At 35.7% G+C, this 24327-nt stretch overlaps 1 protein-coding gene across 1 annotated transcript; it reads left to right on the forward strand.

The window, feature by feature from the left end:
• Positions 1–3865: 3865 nt before the first annotated feature.
• Positions 3866–23398, forward strand: LOC129263725 (myb-related protein B-like). The gene is made up of 12 exons (XM_064101041.1): positions 3866–4136; positions 5977–6106; positions 7152–7304; positions 9487–9590; positions 11331–11459; positions 14807–14930; positions 15968–16037; positions 18150–18312; positions 19212–19357; positions 20464–20597; positions 21561–21713; positions 22327–23398. The coding sequence occupies exons 1-12, from the start codon at positions 4114–4116 to the stop codon at positions 22441–22443; spliced, it is 1446 nt and encodes a 481-aa protein (XP_063957111.1). The 5' UTR covers positions 3866–4113; the 3' UTR covers positions 22444–23398.
• Positions 23399–24327: the final 929 nt, after the last annotated feature.

A 24327-nucleotide genomic window follows, 5' to 3' on the forward strand; every position in this document is an offset into this window, starting at 1 on the left:
CTTGGCTTACAAGACTCCGTTATAGCCCTCAGAGAGCACTGAGAGCTATAAAGTAATGTCCAATTCTGCGTGTCCAATGCACATATGAGATAATTTTTACTTTTATCACGCACGAAGCAAAAAATCTAATGAAATTTCAAGAAATACGAGTGTGGTAACATATAAACCACGACAATAGAGAAGTCCTGTAATTTATCCCTTATGTTCAATTGATCGTCTTACAATATTTCTGCCCTATACCCCCTATAAGTTACTAAAGCATCCCTGTACCGCCCCTGGGGAGAGCGGAGGGGGGCAGCTGTTACACTCCTTTTGCTGATCAATGAGGCTGCCCCCCTGAGCATAGGTCGACATATTATCAATTTAGATATTAATTATCATCAAACATAGTTAATGATTTACAAAGGGTGATAATGTAGCTTGAAAAAAGGTATTTCTGCAAGATTTCATGTCATGGTAGGCCTACGTTACAATTTTCCGTGCATCGTCGATGAATATTGTTTCTTCTGAACGATGTCACTGAGTTATACCAGTGCGCATTATCATGTTAATAGTTATATCTAATGTATCTAATTCGCATGACTTTGAAGAGGGAAGAAAGGGAGTAACTTGCAAGAAAATCACACAAAAATAGTTTACTGAAAAAGTTGGGGGTGAACCCTCTAAAGCCTCCCGTTTCACGACACTGGTTCATCTTTTTAGTGTATTTTATACAAGCCATACCTTGGCTTTCTCATACACCATTTTCCAATCACGTTAAATTGTACTTTTGTTATGTTTTCTGCTGTCTGTTTTAACATATTATCCTATTGATTTGTGATTACATGTTTTTATCGATTACGTTGAATTGATTTGGAAATAAAGTTTACCTTTACCTTTAGTATGTGATCTTTAGTAGGCATTAATTAGTTTAATGAAAACAATATTTGAAAGTGTATACAGCAAAAACTGTGGTGTTAACCGGTGTACATAGAGGACCACATCAGTTATTTTACACCGGTGTTAAATTGTCAGTGTTGGTTTAACACCTATAGGTGTTATATAACACCTTTGGTTGTTATATTTCTTTGGTGTTATGTTTAATCTCTATATAGGGTGTCATTTTAACACCTCAGGGTGTGGTCCTCTATTAACACCAACTACATGAACTAGTGTCACTTTTAACACCACAGTTTTTACAGGGTAACATGGAGTCTGTACATCTTGAATTTCCATATCGTACAATATACAAAAAATGCGCGTAAGCGCGTGCATGCAGGGCCAAATAATGAATGATGTGCGAGAAGAGCCAATGGATATACCGCACCGAGGTCCGCATATAGGACCGAGTGCGGTATATCCATTCGGCGAGTCGAGCACAGAGTTCATTATTTAGGTCCTCTTCACAAGAATGCGTGCATTGTTTGTTTTATACAACCCCCCATGTTACTGAGTTGCCCCAAATGCTATATTTTATCTAAATTCTAGATAATTCTAGATAATTCCAGACCTTGCACTATCCTGCACTCTGACGTCAGAGTGCAGGATAGTACTTTTGGTATGACGTCAGAGTGCAGGAAAGTGCGTTTTGGATGCAATAGTGCAATTCGCTGAATATCATGTGATCCGATTTGGACCAATCAGATTCTTGGGAGTTGTATAATCGGCGATGGGGCAGGGCCCTAAGAATTACGAGTTCTTTTCACTGGGGGTGCTGATGTAAATTTGAAAAGCAAAAAGAAAAAAAAAAGAATTTAGTACAAAATGGAGGTCAAATTGGTCTTGATAAATTTGAAAAGCAAAAAAAAGTGTTACAAAAAAAAAATGATGGTCACTTTGGTTAAATTTCTAATTTTTGGTTAATTTTTTACACATCTCCCAGAATACCTGGTTGTGCTGCTAATGGAAAATAAGTCCAATAATACATTTCATTTTTTAGCGTGTGAAGATCACAAAAAAGTAAAATGCCCTTTTTCGATATCACTGATTCAAAAAGTAGCGGAATGTGTAGGTCATTATTACGATATCAATATTCCACTTTATTCCATTTTTAAAAGGAGAAATATACATTTTTCCGTAAACATAAGCTCCTTTATTATGCCGAGGTGCCTAAAAGGGACACTTCTCGCCAACTATAGAGACCTCAAATCCGGGAGCGGGGGGGGGGGGGGATGACAGCCCCAAAGATATTTTTAGGGGGATATATCGACCCCCTCCCCCGACCCCAATAATTTGGTTACCCTGAAAAATTACAATTCATTTCAAAGCATTAGAATTATAAAACCACCAAACTTGGCGTAAAAATACTATCAAAGAAACAAAATTGCGCCGAAAAAATTACCGATTTGTTTTAATTTTGCCCCATTGCCACCTCCGAGGCATTGATGGACGCCCCTGTCCATCTATCTGTACACAAGGAACGGATCCAGGATTTTCCACTGAAGGGGAAGCACACTTTCCCGAGAAAAAATTGACAAGCAAAAAAAAAGGTATTCACAAAAAGGGACACTTCTTCTACGAAAATATTTTGCACGGGCCGGTTCCCCCCCCCCCCCTGCATCCACCAGTGCTGTACCGCATGCCTGTGCGCTCACCTCTATATTATCCATCCATCCATCCATTTATTATTTTTATTTGGCAGTTACTTTTCTTTAACTAAAATGATTATTTAATTACCGTTTCATTGCTTAAGCTTAAAATTCATTTGTATCTACAAAGTCTTTTCATCGATTTTACTTTGGGTATGAATCTTGATTATCTGATTTTTAAAAATCATTTGTTACATACTTACTCTTTTTTTCTTTTTGTTATACTCTCACGTGAACATGATCAATACGCCATGTACTTGGATTCCTTTCAACTTTAAACGTTCAACCGACTGACCCAACACCTTTTTTCTAATTTGATAAACGATTAATTGCTTTTTTTAATCTAACATCTTTCTTGGTTTGATAGGTAACCAATTTGTTTCTCCTCATATAACAATGGAAAGGAAATGAAATCAAATAAATAAATATACAAATAAATGAATGAGTAAATAAATAATTAAAAAATACTATTTTGATCACCATTAATTAATGAGAGAGAGAGGGAGAGAGAGAGAGAGAGAGGGGGGGGGGGAGAAGGGGGGGGGGGGGGCAAACAACCCCAAGAAGCGAAACGAAAAACTGATGACATAATGTTATCAGCAAAACTGTTGAGGAGTACTTCCCGATGTTCTCAGACAAGGTAATAAATAATGTTAATTACAGAATAAAATTAATTAAAGGCTAACTACAAAAGGGGGCAACATTTCGACAATCCTGAAAAAATATATGATAAGCACATAACAAGAATAATTTCATTTAATTCTGGCGATCCATGATACGAGGATCCGCATCCTACTTTCTTGTATTCCTTTTTTTTTTCGGGGGGGGGGGGGGGGCTGAAGCGCTTATTATTCTCTACGATGCACTAATCAGCTCCACTGAACTAGAGATACGTATTTCTAGTTCAGTGATCAGCTCTTTCATATCATCGATCTCGAGATTACCGCAGAGGGCGACCGATACGGCTGCAAAAATTTGCTAGAAATATGGCCTCCTTGTTCAGAGCCTTTGTAAGTCACCAAAACTCGATATCATCACGAAATGATCAATAATTCATTTTTTTCCACCACAACTCTGTTCCGTGATTATGCTTCATAGAGATATATACTAATTTGTGGTATATATCCCTCTATATTAACCTCACACTAATTGTCCTTGTCAATCTAAAAATTGAAGGACTGAAACTAAAACTAGCGATAAAAGTTCCTTTGGCCAATCACCGCAGAGAAGGCCAGTGACGTAATCCTATTACTCACCGCGCGCAAATTCGACGTTCGTTCTGTGCTTCCGGGGTTCCTATTGACTTTTGTACAGTCTTTGTGCACGTAGCATATTATTACAGCTAGCCAGCCGCCCATTTTTGTTTACGTGCAATCCATTCATTCATTTTGCAAAGGCTTTGCGTGCGAAAGCCATTGTTTGAGTGGGGTAGCGTTTGGAATCGAGGCGTCGGAATGCAGCCAACTTTTGACGACAAATACAATTTTCCCGCAATAGATCTTTTACTTCTTTCATCACTTGGAAGTTCCTGAGAGATGTATGAAACATGAATTCCAGACGATTTACAAGGTACCGGTAGTGGCAAATTATCAATGTTTCATGTATTTTAAGACCGTTCTCTCGTTCTCAATCTCATCATCATCTTGCCTTCTTGGCCAAGTCTGCGCACCTAACAAAGTTAGAGACCTAACATTTGACATGTTTGAGTTAAGATTTATTTTAACATGAATTTCTTTTTATTTTACATAATCTTTCAGCTGATAATTTTCTTTATATTATTATGATTAAGTGAACCAAGTATTTCATAAAGATTTGAAAGAAATATATGATTTTCTTGGAAAAAACATTGCCATTGGTGATTGGGAAGTAATTTTCAGATTGAAAATCATGATGAAAATGGTACCCCAACTGGCCCAAGTCTGCGCACCCCCATTCACTTTGCAGGTGATTCGGGGATTTTGATGAAAAAGAATGCGTTTGATTTTGAGGCTGTCAAATGAAAATGAAATGCCAAAAATTCATTATTTTTCCACCATTTTGAGTCAGATATTTTAAAGAATAGCTTTCTATGTATTGCAATTTTGCATATGTAAAGTTAAACAGCTGGCAGCCGTCTGTTTCAAGGAGTTTTACATTTCTCCTCGTACACAGACGGCTCGCTGGCGTGCATGCAGCCACAAATTGGGGGTTAACAATGCAAAATTCCCCAGACGAGGCTCATCGATTTTTGTCTTTATTAAAAAAATATATATTATAAAAAGAATTGGGCCAAAATGGTCCAAAATAAAGATTATTAGGCATTTAGGGTCTATTCCGTTTTGGCATGAAATGCACCAAAACGGGGAAAAATAAACTTCAAAGGGGAAATTCGGCTGTCGTGCGACTCCCACTTCCCTGGTTGATCCGAACTTAAAAGTATGGCCATTAAGTCCCTGTACAAATCGAGTTAGAACTTTTGGTCTAGATCTATCTGTAATTGGCCTTTGGTGAGTGGAGTTCAGCGAAACAACCAAAATATTATTACAGAGACTGAAGCTTTTGGTCTAGCCATGACATGTCTGTGCGCACCTAATAAGAGTTTACGACTATCAACATTTACATGAATTTATTTTAAATTTAGTTCACAAAATTTTTCAGGTGATAATGTTCCTCATAATCCTATGAGTAAGTGTGATAAATACATGTATCTTATAAAAATTTGAAATTTTCTTGGAAAAAATCTTGTCCAATCATTTTCAGATTGGACAAACATGGACATGGTGTCCCATGACTTTGTATGTGCACCCATTCACTTAAACCTTGATTCTGGGAGATGAGAAACTAAAAGGCTGCATTTTGAGGCCATCACATAAAATGCCCAAAATTCATTATTCCTCCAAAATTTGAGTCAGAATTTTTAATGAATATCTTTTTATATCTTAAAGTCTAGATCTATCATCTAGATCTATTTTCATTACATTAAGTCTGTGGTCCTCAGGTCATTGTGTATTTACCCAGTTGTGTGCCCAGACAATCGGTTTGGAATTGGATAAGTTAGCAAACAAAGACAAAGTCTCATCAATTTTTAGTAAGAAATATTCTAAAACAATATTATAACCTTAACATTAGAGATCAAAATTGAAGAAGATTAGAGAATCTACAACAATTCTACTGAATTCATATTTTTTTGTGTAGGCCTAGACTCTAGATCTAGGCCCTCATCCAAAGTCAAAAACAAAAAAAGAAGGCTTCAAAATGTTAGTGTCCAGACACCCACCCCCCCCCCATCCTATTCGAATCGCAGACTTGGAGGACCTTGCCTTAGACATGGTAAGGACAAGTTTAATAGGATCATTAGAAATAAAGACTACCGGTATATTAATGAGCATTTCTTGATAATTCCTGTAATTCTTGTTTTTCCTTTGAGCAGTGATTATGATGACACCGATAGTGCCAGCGATGGAGATGATTATACCGATCAGGATATGAGCGATTCTTCATTTTCATCATCGTTCTATTCACGTAAAGAGATTAGCAGAGCAAGATGGACAAAAGATGAGGTGTGGTTCATTTCTCATTACATTTTCTTGATGGCACATTTTAAAGGGCAAGTCCACCCCAGAAAAATGTTAATTTGAATAAATAGAGATAAATTAAACAAGCATAACACTGAAAATTTCATCAAAATCGGATGTAAAATAAGAAAGTTATGAAATTTTAAAGTTTCGCTTTATTTGTCACAAAACAGTGATATGCACAACTCAGTGATGTGTAAATGAGAGAGTTGATGACGTCACTCACTATTTCTTTTGTTTTTATTGTTTGAATTATACAATATTTCATTTTTCACAAATTTGACAATAAGGTCCCTCTTGGTTGGACCACGATATGTTCAAACAATGGTAATTCCACAGGTTCATGGAGAAATGAAACCTGTGCAGGCATGACTTTTCAGATATCTGTGACTGAAGATATAGTATATCCTCGAAGTGTCTAATTGTAGCCCATTCTAGATTTTTTCAAAGGACATGTATGCTACTTGGTTTCATGAATTGAATGGTTTGAAAATGAAATTCAATCTACGCTCTATTTTCAACTGTTCAATATGTGTGCGTGTACCAAATTAGCATGATATTGGGCTCATCGATGTGTTAATTTACATGTATGCTTGATTTCACACTTCCTTCTTTAAAAAAATTTCACCAGTGATAATGAAAATAGAAGGATTAATGATTGAATACAAGGAATAATTTTGCTTTACAAATTTGAATCACATTTTTGGTCATAAGAAAAAAGCTCTCAAACTAAATAATGTACAGTCCTAGATGTAAAAGTATGCTATACAAAAGACTTTATGCATAGCAGTCTTTCGAATAAGTGGAGCAAATTGCGATGCGATACCAGGAATATTATTCCCTGGAATACGATTAAAAACTAAAGAAATCTTTCAGATTACAACAAGAAATTATATTGACCTACATGTGATGTATACTGAATTTCTCAACAGGCAAAATTTGGTAAGACCATTTCAAATTTTCATCAAGAAACATTTACAAATAAAGATGATTATTGATTTAAACATCATTTTGGACTGTCTGTGTTTAGGACGACTTGCTGAAGCAAGCGATCGAGGTTCATGGTACTCTGGACTGGAAGCAGATAGCGAGTTTCTTCTCAAACCGATCGGAACTCCAGTGTTTTCATCGTTGGCAGAAAGTTCTTAACCCCGACCTGGTGAAAGGTCCTTGGACCACAGAGGTATGTAAGGTCAAGGGTCAATTAAGGTCAAAGGTTAGGTCATGTTTTATGGAGGAAATGATATGCAGATTTGCTTGATAATTTCACTGCACACTGCTATAATACATTTCAATTTCTTTTTTAAAAATGTAGGGAATAAACGGTTTGTTTTGTGGTAAGTTAATAATCTTCTCTTCTTTTTTACAAGAATGGTTGGTATCCATTTTCAATGATGAAGGAGGATCTGTTAATAAGGCAGTTAGTATTAGAGTTAAACAACAAACGTTGACTGGTCTGTTACCATTGCTATATCCATCTTCTCTCTAACAAGAATGGTATCCCTTTTCAATGATATACATGTAGGAGGATCTGTTGATAAGGCAGTTATCATTAGAGTTAAACAACAAACGTTGACTGGTCTGTTATCATTACTATATTCATCTTCTCTCTAACAAGAATGGTATCCCTTTTCATTGATATAGGAGGATCTGTTCATAAGGCGGTTAGTATTAGAGTTAGACAACAAATGTTGACCGATCTCTGTTACTATTGCTATATCCATCTTCTCCCTAACAAGAATGGTATCCCTTTTCAATGATATAGGAGGATCTGTTAATAAGGCGGTTAGTATTAGAGTTAGGCAACAAACAGTGGTCTGTTATCAGTCAACATATACCAGGTAGAATAGGCAAGCAGTGCAGAGAGAGGTGAGGGGTTGCCAAGTTTTAGAGAGTTGTTTTCTCAGTTTTCTTGTTCCGGTTGTTATTGTTGATTTAAGTGTTTGGCTGTTATTCAGTTTTACAAGTGTTTCCCCTGGCTTCCGGCCAGCATTTTGTTCAGACATTCAATCAATTTCTTTCATTTTTGTTGTTGTTTACTTTGCTATTATGGTTTGAATTTAAATCCTGTGCTTCTTTTTCAGCATTTCTCTTTCATGACGTTGAATTACCGTTATAAAAACAGACACATTTCCAATCAGAAGCAATTGTTTATTTTAGAAAATATCCAAGATCGAGTGCCTTTCAAGTTCAAGTTTCAGTATTAACAATATTTCATCTTGAATTATATATACAAATCTTAGCTCTCCGCATGTGCATGTATGTGCTTCTCAACTTGAACGATGCAAACTTTGCAAAAGTTTAATAGATGCAACAGTTTTCTGGTTGTAATAAAACTGCCAAACCCCTAAGTGCGGATCCAGTCGGATAAGACACAGCACCATTTTAGGGGCCATATTGTTTTTGCACAATAGTCGGCCTCTCAAAACTAATATGTCTAATATGGCTGGATCTGCGGCTGGTCAAACCGATCCCAAGCTGGTATCACATACACATACATAGATCTATGTAAATGAAACAGAGCGTTGTGAATGACCAAAGAGGGTGCTGCGACTACCTGGGGAGTGTTTCATCAACATTTTCATCCGACAAGTTGTCAAATCTGACATCTTTCTCTAATGTTGATTGGCTGAGAGGTACTGTTACTATGGTAACTGTCGGATAAAATGGGACAAGTCCTTTCATGAAACGCTCCCCAGAACCTTACACGTATTTCAAATCGATTGCAATGATAATTGATTTGAAGCCTTGCAATTGATGGATCAATTGGGTGATTTCAAGTCCGGTGTTGGCCTTGGTGTTGGTGTTAGTGTTGGAATTTGGATTGCTTCCCCTAGCTCCAAAACTTATTCAGATTTTGTAAAACTGATCCAGATCACATTATTGACATCTCAACAACTAGTGAGTGACTTTTCGGGACCATCTTCATGTTATATTTGGTGTTATACTCGTGTAAAAATTGACCTAACACCAACACCAAAAGGTCAACACCGGACTTGAAATCACCCATTGTCATACTTAAACATCCATTAGTTGTATGAAGCAGGCCTGCAATCAATTTGCATACAGTATTTAAATTAATTTTATTTTGGAGTGGAATTTCTTTTCTTTTAACTCTTCCCCACAAGCATGTTAGAGGAAGTACAAAAAATAAAAATTTATCCATCAAAACTGTCATAAATCATTGTTTTTATATTGTGCAGTTCTACAGTATTTGTTTGTCCTCCATCGTGACTTCTGGGAAGCCTCATTGATGGTGATTTCTTGTTTCAATTTCATGAATTGAAATAAACCTTTTAGTTTGATTTTATTATGCATGCTTTTATTGTTTTGCATTGCAAATTCTTTGCTTTCAACTAACACAGGAGGATGAGCGAGTAGTTGATTTGGTTCGTGAGCACGGCCCAAAACGTTGGTCTCTCATCAGCAAGTTCCTTGTAGGACGAACTGGAAAGCAATGCAGAGAGAGGTAATGACGCAATTTTTTTTCCGGGGCTACTTTAACAACTTTCTGCCTAATACCTCAGTCACATTTCCCCTACGGCGGCCGTACGGCTTGTTGAAAACAGCCTGGACAGCCTATTCAAACCACCTACATGTATATGTAGCTATTACAACAATTGATAAAACGATGGTTTTAACAAAACGGCTGTTTTCGACTCGCCTTACAGCAAATGTGACTGAGGTATTAATCTGCAACATTACATTGCGATGAATGGAGATTTTCAAGGTTCCTTTGCTGATCTCTCTTGATCATTTTTGGGGCTAAATCACCCCCCAGCTCCTGTGTAATTTCTTCCCTGCATGGGATGGAAGAAAGGCAGCATCTAGTCTGATTTTCACGTGACAAATTTTTGTTCTAAGCCAATCAGATAAAAATAATATTAATATAGGTATATTTACCCAGGGAAGCCACTTCAGTTCTGAAAACTGTTCTCCCATCGGGCCCTGCTATTATTATTACCCCGGCTTTAGCTGGGCTGCCTAGGCGGCCAAAGCTCTCAAGGAATTCCTACCGGGTACCAATTCATCTCACCTGGGTTGAGTGCAGCAAAGTGTGGATAAATTTCTTGCTGAAGGAAATTACGCCATGGCCGGGATTCGAAACCACAGCCCTCTGTTTCAAAGTCAGAAGACTGAGCCACAACGCTCCATGATGCAATGAATGATTCCAGTCTCTTCTAACACATAGTGAAAATCACTGATTATTTGTTTCATGATGAATTGAAATGTTCCTTGGGCTGGAATATGAAAAATGTCGCTAAGCTTTGTCTCATAGGCCTTAGAACCCCCCCCCCCCCTCCCCGCATTGTGTTTGTTATTTCATTTAAAGTTTTATTGCTGTTTTTTGTTTTTTCCCATAGTTTGTTGTCATGTTTGGTGTAAAGTGTTTGTTCATAATTTATCTGAACAGAGTGAAGATGTTATTTCTTTTCCTGTGTTACACAGATAAATGGAAAAATTCCTGTGTGGTCATTTATCATCCAAGGTATTACTAGATCTACATGTGTCAGCTTTCATGACATATTTTAGACCATTAATCTTGCAAAAAAACATTACTATTTATTTATTTTCAGGTTAGCATGCAACCCTGTTAGCAAGTACTTATAAATACAGGAATTTTGGATCTTTAAAAAGTTGTTTAACCCCAAAAATGGGCTGTATTCCAATACTAATATTAGAGGGGCTCAGGCGTGCCTCTCTTTGACTGAAGTACACTAATACAAAATAATAAATAGCAAATTTTTGAAATTTTCAGTTTCACCTGTAATTGGATAAGTACTGTTTGTTTGATGGGATGTCATGTAGGAAAAAAAAATCATTCTCCCTCTCTCACTCGCTCTCTCTTTCTCTACTTTTTGTTATCTACATGTCAATTCAAGGTTACCTTTCTATGTTCCATTACTACAGGGCCACCGTTCATAAAGACTTATTATAATAACAAATTCACCATTTCTATAACAGATTCACTATCAGCCAATCCGATTGAAAGATTTCAGAAGCTTTTAACTGCTATTGCAAATTCATTATTATAACAAGTTTTATGAAACGGTCCCCTGGTATCTAATCCTCGACAACTTCTCTCTTAGCCCCTCTCAAATCACATTTGCCCTTTTCTCTTTCTCCCCCCTCTCTCTCTTTCTCTTTGGATAGTATGTCATAAATCTCTATTTTCCAATACCATAACGATCCATTTTCTTTTTTCTAGATGGCACAATCATTTGAATCCTGACATCAAGAAATCGGCGTGGACGAAGGAAGAGGATTGCATAATCTACGAAGCTCATAAAAAGCTTGGAAACCGATGGGCAGAGATTGCCAAGCTGCTACCCGGAAGGTGAGAATACATGAAAAAATAAGCACTGAACTGTGGAAGAGCGTGGAAGAGCCGTGGTGTAGTGGTTCAGACTCTCGCTTGTAAACAGAGAGTCATGTGTTCGAATCCCACCGCGGTCTAGCGTCCTTTGGCAAGGCGTTAATCCACACTTTGCACCCAGGTGCTAAAATGGGTACCCGGTAGGATGCGAAAGATATTGTATGTTTGAATTTGCCAGCGCCATAATGAGGCTGCGATGAATGCAAGGAATGCTCCCCAGGGAGTGGAAATTGTGCACTTTTCGTGCGGGATTGAAATGAATCCAATGACCAGGGTAATAATATGCTGTAACGCGCTTTGAGCCATCCTGGGAAAAGCACTCTATAAAAATTGGCTATTATTATTAACTGTGACAAACTGAAGCTTTTCAACATGCACTTCTCACAGTACCACTTACTATCAGGGTTGGCACGTTTTAAACGGTGTGTTTTAAAACATGTTTTAAAACGCGTTTTAAAACACCCGTTTTTTTTACAAAAAAAACGTGTTTTAAAACACCTCATAGACTTGTGTGTTATAAATATGCATGGACGTGATTTTACATGAATATATTTTTTATACTTTTTTTCTTAAGTGGTATATTATTTTCTTCTAACTAAATCTCTTTCTTACAACCACTCTTTTTCTCCTCTCTCTTTCCCCCCTTATTCTCCCCTTTTCCATTGCTTTGTCATGTTCCTTTCCTCCTGTTCAATTATGTAGATCAATCTATATATTCTCATTTTAACAAGCATTTGAGTGTTGTGCTCACTTTTAGACAGGGAAAGAAACACTATTTAAAATAAGCTCAAATATGTAATAGTAGTACTTGAATGAAATGGAAGTGTTGCACAAGCACAATAATATTTTGCAAATAGACAGTATAACTGACATTGTAACCTTGAGGTACACACGAAAGTAGGTGAAACTTTGCGCTTTGTAAAGATGAAGAAAAGTAGTTTAATTCAGAATAAGATAATCAGCTAGCAAACCTTAAAGGACAAGTCCACCCCAAGAAAAAGGTATTATGCTGAAAGTTTCATCAAAATCGGATGTAAAATAATAAAGTGATGACATTTTTAAGTTTCGCTTAATTTCGCAAAACAGTTATATGCGCATCCTGGTTGGTATGCAAATGAGGGGACTGATGACATCACTCACTATTTATTTTGTATGTCGTTATTTTCTCATTGTCGTAATGTGAAATATATTTTTTTTCCTCCCTGAACATGAGTGGAACTACCATTGTTTTAACATTTTTTGGTTCAGTTATTAGTTGGTCATTATTATCAAATCTGTATAAATTGAAATATTTTATTGTTCAAACAATTAAAAAAACAAAAGAAATAGTGAGTGAGGGACATCATCAACTCCCTCATTTGCACATCACTGAGTTGTTATAAATGTTTTGTGAAAAATAAGCGAAACTTTAAAATGTCATAACTTTCTTATTACATCCGATTTCGATGAAATTTTCAGCATTATGCTTGTATTTTCTCTACTGATTCAAATCAGCATTTTTCTGGGGTGGATTTGACCTTTAACCCTAACAATCCCAGGGGACTGTAATGGCCCCCTTAAAAATTTCTATGATAAATCCATAAGAACAGCAGGGCCACGCCATATTGTTCAAGACTATTTTTTGGATACATGCATGGATATGCGGTTATGATATTACCATGGAGCTATCAACACATTGATAGCTCCATGATATTACACAAGTAAAGCCAATGCAAATTTTTCGCCAACATTTTATCTGTATCAATATTTGTACTTTTTGTTAATGATTGGAAAATAATTGCCAATAATTTCCATTAAAAAACGATAAAAAAACCCAAAAGTAACCACAAAACTGTACATAAGAAATTTAAAAAAAAAACAGTTAAAACAAACATTGAAAAAAACAATTTGATTAAAATTCCTCAATTAAAGAAATAAGCAGTTCAAGGGCCTAATATTTATAGATTTAAACCCAAACTTATATTTCATGCACTTGTGGGTACCCGGTAGGATGTGAAAGTCATTGTAGCTTGTCCAGTACTGTGTGCGCCTCACTAGCGACTGACTGGAATACTACCCAGGGAGTGGAGGATGTGCATACATTGTGTGCGGGAATGACTGATTGAATCCGATGACTGGGTTAATAATATATCTGTAAAGCGCTTAGACACGTCGTTCCAATGTATTAAGCACTACATAAAAGCGGACTATTATTATCATTATTATTACTTAAAATTTATATAATTGATACAAATGAAATAAAGCATATTGAATAAATGAAATTAAGCTTTGAAAGCCTATAGTGTATAGATTATGTTGTTTTCTTACATAGTGCAACTTCTTCTCACCCCTATAGATTGATAAGACTAAAAAACCTGAGACTACATGTATGAGGAATAAACCTATAAAATGTCAACTTAATTTTTTGGCATTCAATTTCCTTGATTTAGTAATTTTGGGAAAAATATGAACTTTTCTGTTGAAAATTCAGTAACAAAAATTGTAGTCATCTCTTAATACTCCAAAAATGTAATTAAAACATCAAGAGCTTAAATCATATTGTATTAAGTGTATAATTTAATTGATTTACAGGAAAATTACATCGTTCGTTGGAAAAAAAACGTTTTAAAACGATTTAAAACGTTTTAAAACAATAAAAAACGTTTTATTTGTTTTTTTTAATAAAAAACGTTTTTTATTACAAGTCACTTGAATTATCAAAATGCCAGAATGAAATAGTATTTGAGAATGGCTGCCAGAAGGAGTTCATTTGCGGCTGTTTATTAAGCCTAATTTTGTTTACCGTGGTAACCAGTCACAGCTCGTTATTCAGCATCCTCTCTTGTTTTCTTTGTCATCCTCATATTCATTCATTGTAGCGTTCTGTTTATTCATGCTATTTCACTCTGATGTGTGCATGTTGAAAAGCTTCAGTGCGTCCATGTTCAATGCTATTTTCCAATTTTGCCGTACCAAACACGTATTCAATATAAAAAGTGTACAAAGTTTATGGCAATAGTTTATGTCTGTAAATGAATACATCCAGTGGTGCAAAATTGTAATGTGTGTATTAAACTTCTGCATCTTGTGTAATTTATAGGTTTTTAGGTAAATTTGTATATTTTATATTTTGATATATTTATACAGGTAAATGTTACATAAACCGGCCTTCAATGTAAGTCAGATACTTGCCCAAATTTGTTTTTTCTTTATATAAAGACAGACTCTTCGGTGGGTATTTCATTGGATAATTTTCTTGTTTGAGATCATTACGGCAAATGGCATGAAATGTTTGAATAATTCTTGTATCAATATTAATTTCTTCCCAGGACGGACAACGCAATCAAGAACCATTGGAATTCTACGATGAAGAGAAAAGTTGAGACTTGTAACCCGTACACACCTAGTAAATCCTCCCACACTCCCCATTACACCAACACTAATGAAAATCAGGTAATTCAAATTTGAAAGATGTTTTATTTTATGCATTATGGTGACCCCTCTTGAGATACATGAAATTAAAAAAAATCAAAAAAATCCCCTTTTTTCCCTTCCACAGGGTTCTTTATTTTCAAAAAGCATTTAATTACACTGTATAAACATTTACACTTTTTTTTCAGACAAACAGTAGATAAACATGGTATATACATAATTCCTAATACATGTACATAGACATATAGTCAAACTGAATTATACAATCAATAAGTTGTCACAGCCAAAGCAAATTTGGCAAGAAAAATAAGAGATCTGATACATATATCTAAGAAATAAACATTGGTAATAATTATGTTTGTTAAGGTGACAGATTGCCAGGAGATACATGAAATACTCAGAAATTTTCCCATTTTTGTCTTGCCTGCATAGTAGAGTGAGGCCATGAAATTTGGACATAAGGGTAATCAGGTATCACTGATCGTCTTGCGCAAGTCATACTTGTAGGTCACAATATCAAGGTCAAATGTCGTTAAGTGTTATTCTCATATGAATGGTGTTTTTTGTGAATAATTATTCTATAGTCGCTTTCAAAGTCAGCTCTGCTGCGATATTGAACTGCGTAATGCAGGCGAGACTGCCATAGCCGGTCCAATTGTTAATATACTTATAATGACTGCTCTGTTATCTCTACAAGTCTTGACAAATAACAAACTTTGCATTAAAACAATAAAAATGTTATCTGAAAAGATTCTGTTTATTAGACTTGAACTAATAGCAATCAAATGATTGAGAATATTAACTCGCACAAGGAAAGGTTGCCAGTCACCAGGGGGAAAAATTACACGGGGGCTTAAAAATGTCATAACTTTCTTATTCTACATCCAATTTCGATTAAATTTTCTGTGTTGTGCTTGTTGGATTTTTCTCTTTTTATTTAAATCCACTATTTGTTGGGGTGGACTTGTCCTTTAATGTTAATGTTATTAAGGTAATATTCGAGCATTTTGGCTCACAAGTTTTAATCCTAAATTTTATTTTTGTGTTTTCTTTTACAGAAGCCGAGTAGCAGTAGTTCAAAGATCTACACACCAGACAGTGACTTCATGAATGCAAATTCTATTAGAGGTATGCACTTCTTGTCCTGTTTTTCGTTTCTAATTTCATTCAAAATTGCACCCCCGTCTCGTTTCTCTATTTGTGTGTTTCTTCATGCATTAAAGCAGATACGAACCAATTGCGCCTTCTCGAGTCCTCAACCACTCATACCTGGCCAGCTTCCTGACCCATAGTGCTAATGTAGTCTAGTAATATAGACCCTTCTTGAATGATAACATGCTAATTAACTACTCAATACATTTATACCGCAATAGTTATATTACCTAGTAGCAAAACAATTACTTTTCCTCTCAAAACATTTTAGTTTCTCTATACAAATACAATTATAGGTCAATTTATTCTCTATAGTTTTGGTAGATATCTGAAAACGTATATTTTAAGACTATGTATTTATAACAGACCGTCAATGAGAGACCACACACAGTTCACTCCCCCTTTAAGGCAAGATGCACCTGTATCTCCTCTGTGTTTACCGTATTTTCCGGTGTATTAACCGCACCTTTTTCCGTCGGGGAAAACCTCGAAAATGGGGGGTGCGGTTTATACACGAACACAGAGAAATCAGACCTCAGAAACTTGATTGACTTGACGAAAATTTAGCATATATAATGAATGTGTGACATGTTTGAAACGTGGACTTGTAAAAAGAATGAAATAAAACTCACTTTACATCATCTCTGTCTTTCTCTTTTCATAATTTAATGATTTAAATTTAATTTAATGGTAATCCTGATTGTTTTCTCGAACACAGTATTCCCAACACCATTCTTAAAAATAGTGGATGGTAATCTGAATTTAAACCTATGTTTAACCCTAATCGAAAGTAGAATTTTAAACCTCACTTCTGTGGAATTCTAGCTTAATAATACTTCTTCCATATTCATGGAAATATCAAATAGTGAACCAATAAACTACTTAAAATTAATATATTTCTAATTTTCATATTGACCCCATTTCACGACTCAATTGACTTTTGTGCAACTTTTTGTCGCAGGATGAAAATGATTTTTAATTGGTGAATAGGTTAACAACTGGCACTCAATAAAAGTGTGGTCAATGTTAATGCAGGTTTAAAGGTAAAAGACACTAGGTGCAGCAAGCAATTATTTCATGAGAAAGTCTTTAAGGTTAATTGTCAAAATATTATCATACATCTAGATCTGGTACATTAATGTAAACTTATCTTTGTAAAATCATGAAATCCTATCTCAAAATCGATAATTCTGATGATCACTAACACGGAAAAGCATAAGTGGGACAGTGTATTAATATTGCTTCATATAATAAGATACAAAAGAACAAGAGGGGATATGACATCATCAAGTTGCTCTTTGAATATTCATGAAGACATGCCTAGAACTGTTTCACTGGAATAATGGAATGCCATTACTTTATTATGCCTAATCCGATTTTGATCAAATTTTTAGTGTTTTGGTTTTGTTTGTCTGATTTTTCTTTATCTGCTTAAATCGTGTTATTCTAAGCCCGGAGCACCCCTTTAACTAAACAAGGGCTATCAGAATAGCACCCAGTGTTCACAGAACTCATTGAAACACTAGTTTTCCTGAGATCCAATTTGCAGTTCTACTGATAAATCCTTCACCTTCCCTGCGCTTGGGATTTATCGTTCATTTAAATATTTCCTTTATTTTTCAGTTCTCACTTATAGCGCACAGGGAATAATTAGAAAAAAAAAAGATATTTTCATTGACCCCTGCCTGGTCATTAAATTGTCAACAAAATCAATTCCATATACATGTTTGTACAAAGGGTTGCATACTTACCAAATTCAATTAGCATCTTTAGTCATATGAGAAAGGATTTCAACTATGTTTTGAAAAGTCCTGTGTAAATACTCTGCTTTGCAAAAGACTTTGCATAGCAGTCTTTAAAAAAATGTGAAGCAAATTGTGAAGCTTTGTTTGTTTTTATTAACCTATGAAAATTAGAAATAAAATACATGAAAATCAAGAAAATATGTAAAATGGAGGATAGCCCATTTCAGTGATATTGACAAAATATCAGTTCTTCCATGGGGTCATGCGATAACAAGAAATTCATTCCTGAATAAAGACGAACTCGAGCCGATAACATGGATGGCTGTATTTTTTTTTTATTCAGATGCTCTGAGGATGCGAGGTCAAGGTCAACGAGTGGTGCGTACCCTCTATCCTATGGGTCATGAGAGCGTGGGTCAAGACGGAGGTGAAAGTTCAAAGGTCACACCAGATTTTAATAGTCCTCCGAAGTGGATGAACAACAGTGGGGAAATATCACCCTTCAGGTAAACATTCTAACAAAAAATTTCTGTCGTTGTTTAATGTTTGAAAATAAATTTTATAGTTCAATCTAGAACCTTCAGAAATGTTTGGCCACTGATATAGTAAACGGTAATTTTTAAAAAGATAATTTGTTTAAGAAGAATTTCAATGGTTTAACTCAAATGTATTAAGATATGCTTCTATTTTTTTTTCTTTTTTGGGGGGACTGCTTTGCATTTCAAGGACAAAGTCACCTTCAGCCCCTTAAAGGCATTGGCTAGCTTTGGGAATAGTGATTTAAGAAAATTCTCAAACCACGATGAAACTTGTATATGAGTACATTTATTATAACCAAAACATGAAGACGACCATTATCGAGAATGAAAAAAGTACAACACAAACTATTTTTTAATAATTTCAATGCTTCGAGTCATTAATAGAACATATATCGCATATGCGATGAAATTAAGGTGTTTGCCGTCACCATATATATGTTTCCCTTTTTTGAAGTGCTCACTAAAAAATCTTTGGATATGATTTTTTTCTGGGCTTCATTTTTGTAACATCACAGGCACATGTAAAAAGTGGGAGCTTGCAAGTCAGATTCTTTCTTAAAGTCAAATCAACCTTTTTTTAAATAGCCTATGCCTTTAATTGTATTCCCCCACCCCTCCAGGGCTTTTTAGGAAGCATTTGGAAACTTACTCAAACCACCCCCTCTCTTTTACGTCCATTCCTCTGTAATTGATCCTAGGGGCTTTGGATGCATTTAACTTGTTGGAGACTTTAATGACTTTGCAAATAGCAATTGTTTCCCTTAGATTCCAGCCCGCATATATGCAGGCTCATTCTCCAAATGGTCCCGTGTAATTTTCTTTTTCCGTCGAAGGGGTAATGTTCCATCTCTTTCTTCCCTCGACAGAGATTTTCGGGAGTTGATTGAGGCCAGCGCCCATCCGTTTGATGTGGATGACAAGGATAATAGCATCACGACCTTTGACCTGTCACTGGGCATCAATTCAAGTACTCCCATAAAGTTCACCCATATGAACTCCAAAGGCTGTGTCGGTATGTCACGTTTCAAGGTTCTCACTTCAGTACAGGGGACAGAGCTAGAGAGCGATTTCATATACAAAATGGCCCGGCGTACACTGTACTATCCATTGTCATCCGTTTTTCAATTAAATTGACATAGCATAAGATATGAACAATTCAGCCTATAAAATTTTAAAAACAATCAAAGTTCCTAATAGTTCTGTATCAATATTAAAATGAAATTCCAGTGTGTCTAGCCTCCCCTTAATAGCGATAAAATGAAATCCTATTCCAAATGGTAATGACGTCATTATCGGCTGTGACCTTGAAACAGTTATGACTTTACTCTGACCTCAGGGCTTGCATCAAAGCATAATTTGAATTTTAGTATTCCTAGCACTACGTGGACTTCAAATAAAATGATTTTACATCTTGGAATTTCATATTTTAATTAAAATGCATTTTGTTAAAAAATAAAAATATTTGTATAAAGAAAAATAATATTTGCATAAAAAAAATCCTGTTTGTTCTTGTTTCAGCATAATTAATTTTCATACGGATATTGTTACTACACATTATTTCTTTCCTGATAATGTCAAAATGCAGGTAGTCCAGGGGTCTGTTTCATGAAACTTGTTACAATAACATTTAAAATATACTGAAATCCTTTCTGATTGGCTTAATAATAATAATACCAACATGCTTATATAGCGCATATCACTGCCAAATGCGTCCCTATGCGCTTTTGAAGGAGACAGAACAGGCAAAGAGAAAATGAGAAAAAAATTTGTTAGTATTAATTTGTTACTGTAACAAGACCTTATGAAATGGGACCCAGATTTCTTTGGTTACTTGTATTTTGCAAACGTTAGAATGGTGAAGTAGTTACAACTATAGTCTTTCAAGTAGAGGGAAGTGGATTCAAGTCCAAGCCATGGCATGTTTTCCTTCAGCTGTAAATTTACCCACATTGTGCTACACTCAACCCAGGTGAGGTGATTGGGTACCGAGCAGGATTAATTCCTTGAATGAACCAAGTGCCTTTAGCGGCTGGAGCTTTAGCCGGGGTAATTTATAGCGCGCCATTGAATAGGCAACTAGAAAATCGGCACCTTTTGTTTTTATCTTTCTCCTATTAGACTATCGTTTTGACGGCCAGGCGCTTCTAGATCTCTCCAGGGAGACGTCAGGTGGTCTTATTCCGATCACGTCACCTGTCACTTCTAAGTTTAGCACCCCTCCAACTATCCTGAGGAAAGCCAAACAGCGCAAGGTTAGTGAAATTTGTAAAGTCATGTACTATCTGAACCAACCATTCTCAGGAAAGCTAAGCAAAGTGAGAAGTCAAACTAAGTTGAGGTATACATCGAGTAATTTCAAGTACGGTGTTGAAATCTGGTGTAGGTGCTGTGACAACACCAGCTACAACGCTGTACTTGAAATGATGCTGGTGTCGGGATTGACCTTGGAAAATATGACTTACTTCTGGCAGTTCGTGTTGAGCGCTGGTTTTGAATGTCGTCTGCTGAACTGAGCATCACAGCTGGCGTTGACGATCTACGTGTAATTTCACCAACACCAACCCCCAGAGATTGGGAAAATTGTGATTTCAAGTTTAGGTGTTGGTATTGGTGATATAAAGCCCAAGAACAGGAGGCAAACAGGCTGAATCCCGTAAAATTAGATTTTTACAGACAAGATGAGTGCAAATCACTAGAGCCGTATACATTTTAATGGACAATATTTACTCTTTCGGATTGTTCAAGTAATTTTAGCCTTTGCATTCTGTTAAGATGAGATTTTACTGTAAAATTCTCCTCGATTTCACTTTTGTCGAGAGGTTCTTGCACAAAGTTGAGATGATCAGCAGTGTGGTTCGTTTCAGAAGCATATTCACGCTCTCAACACCAACATCGAACTTGAAATCACCCGCTGAGTTTGGTGTACTGTCTAACCTGATCATTCTTATCCCAATCACTTGAACTGTAACGTCTAAGTTTGGAACCCCTCTAAATATTCGTTAGGCATCCTAAACAATGCAAGGTATTGCCCAACAATTCATAAAAAAATTGAAATTGAATGACAAATAAAGAGTACGAATTTGAGCTCCCATTATGCAATCTTTAAAACCATTTTATTCCAGCCATTACAGTGCCATGGAGTTATAGATTACAATTTGTTCATTAATACATAATATTCTTTCCCCATATCTTTTCTCCTCTATTTTGTTCCGCAGCGAGTGAGAACAAGCTCCTCTTCCTTTGATGTCTCCATGGATACATCTTTAAGCTCCACCCTAAATACGCCCAATACCTCTCGGTATATAATAGGGGAGAATAAGACCCCCCAGGGTACCCCAATCAAGACCCTACCATTCTCCCCCTCCCAGGTAAGATAACACCTCTCATTAGCAATAAAATATTCTTTACATTAAGAAATATATGTGAATGACCTTGTTGCCAATTAGTAGATATATTCTATCTAGTAGGATTTTTTTGGGGGAAATTGACACTAAGAAGAATTTTTTCCCCTAGAAATAAGATTTTTTTTTTAACATGTAAGAAAGATAAGAATTATGGTTTTCAGGTTGTTTTTCATAATTTAAAAGAAAGTTAGGATTTAGGCTTGAATATAGGATGGGAAGGAAGGAAGGAAGGAAAGAAAGAGGGAAAGAAAGAATGAAGGAAAGTAAGAAAGAAAGAAAGAAGGAAAGAAAGAAGGAAAGAAAGAAAGAAGGAAGGAAAGAAAGAAGGAAGGAAGGAAGGAAAGAAAGAAGGAAGGAAAGAAAGAGGAAAGGAAAGAAAGAAAAAAGGAATGGGCAGTAGTAGTAGTAGTAGTAGTAGTACATGTAGTAGTAGTAGTAGTAGTAGTACAGTCGTCATCAGTATTATTGTTATTGTTAGGAGTAGAATGAGTATTATGATGATTACTATTATGTTTTTCATCTTTCGGTCTCGTATTTTACCGTCATAGTTTTACTCAAATCACTTTATTTCTCTTAGTTCCTGAATGTGAGCACCCCGGCAACATGCTCCTCCTCTTTACTCCTGACCTCCACTCCTATTGGTGGAAATCATTCTCAAGCCACACCCACAATGCTCTCAACACCAGTTGGGTAAGATATACTTCTTGGCCGTATTCTTAACTCGGGTTTAAATTAAACCCTGGTTTGAAGTTGTGGTTGAATTATGGAGAGCCAATTTGGGTACAAATCCCTGATTGTACACATCCAATTAATTATCTCATATGATGCCCAAATTGTCTGGGAATGGTATCTGAAGTATTTTTCTTCATTATGAAAGCAAAAGGAAACAAATAGTTAACATAAGAAATATACAATATAAACATAATTTTTTAATTTTTGGCTCCCCATAATTTTAACACAGAGTTAGACAGTTAGACTGTGGTCTAAATCAAACCCGACTTCAGAATATGGGGCAATGTGTTTCTCCCATTTTATTCTTGTTTTGGTAAATAAAATGAGAAAGGAACTAAATCAGTCTCTCTTAGTTTCATCATCATTATCATCATCATCACTATTTACCTTAATTATCATCACCATCATTACTATAACCTTATTCACTATCATAATAATCATTATCTTTATAATAGCCACTATAACCTAATTCGTCATCATCATCATTTATTTTTTTAAGAAATGCCTAATCAGAATCCTCATTTTGTTGTATATTTTGGCGTTAAAATAGCCTTAACCCATATTAAACTGGGGGGGGGGGTAAATTTGACCCCCCCCTCAACAAATTTTGTCACTACGCCGTCGCACGAATTTTTTTGACTGCGCCGCTCTCTGACTTTTTACTTTCAAGTCTTGCGCATCTTTTGAGACCAAATTTGCGACGCCCGGGTACGCGGTTCCAAAAGTACGCAACGTTTTGTAAGTGCATGTCGGACCAGAAATTGCTCAAAAACGTGATTCTGTGTAAAAAGTCAATGCAAATTGTGTTTTTCAACCAAAAATCATAAATGTATGATTATTTTTAGTTTTGTTGGTTTAAATGGATTTATTTTATGCTATTTATGATCGCAAAAGGGTTCTAGACAAAGTTCATCGGGAAAAACAATAAAAAAAATACATAAGAATTAAAAAAACAATAAAATACATAAGAAATTAATTATATTTTTGCAATTTTTTGTAGATATTTGTTAGAAATGTAATAATTGATACTCCCACCAAAAATTAGCATTCTACTAGCTATATAAATTGAGTTAAAAGTAAATACATACACAAATAACCAAATTTATGGCAAATTTTATATGCCATGAAAATTTTACTATACACTCTTGTAGTTTAAATCGGCTCTACGCGCTTGCAAATTTTCGCGGCGATTGTGCAATCAGTGGCCGAGATCTGAGGGGGGGTCAAATTGCCCCCCCCCCCCCCCCCCCAGTATATACTGGTCCGAAAAAGCCCAGTTAAGATAGGGTTAATCTATAAACTGGCCCTTTGTGTTGTTCTCTTCTTTACAGTTTGTTTGTCTTGACTTCATATTGTACACTTTTCATAATTATGTTTGTTCAATTCAATTCAATTCAAATAAACATTTATTTTCTTCCATTTCAAAACACTTTTTATAAACATTAGTTCATACAAAAATCAAATTGTTATGAGGAATATAAATATGTACATGTTTGGTATAAAGAAGAAGGCGTATACCCTAAAAGCCGAGGCTTGTGACGGGATACGCCTATAGACAGAAATACAATACAAAATACAATACAAAAGAAAGGGCAGAGAAAAGAAGAGAAGGAAATGGAACGAGAGAGGGAGACGTGAGCGGGAGGCGGGCATGAATTACTGTATAAAATAGAATGCTCAACAAATGTATCAGTGGGGGCAAAAATATAAATGCCGCAACAACAATTGTCCATGGTTCATGTTAACTTAAAGTCAAAAGGAAACGTAAGTTGAAAAATATTCATATATAAAATGACAGAAGAAGTTTTTTCATTTTATACTTAAAGCTACTTGACGATAGAGATTG

The sequence above is a fragment of the Lytechinus pictus genome, chromosome 6 (assembly GCF_037042905.1).
Source record: "Lytechinus pictus isolate F3 Inbred chromosome 6, Lp3.0, whole genome shotgun sequence".
NCBI lineage: Eukaryota > Metazoa > Echinodermata > Echinoidea > Temnopleuroida > Toxopneustidae > Lytechinus > Lytechinus pictus.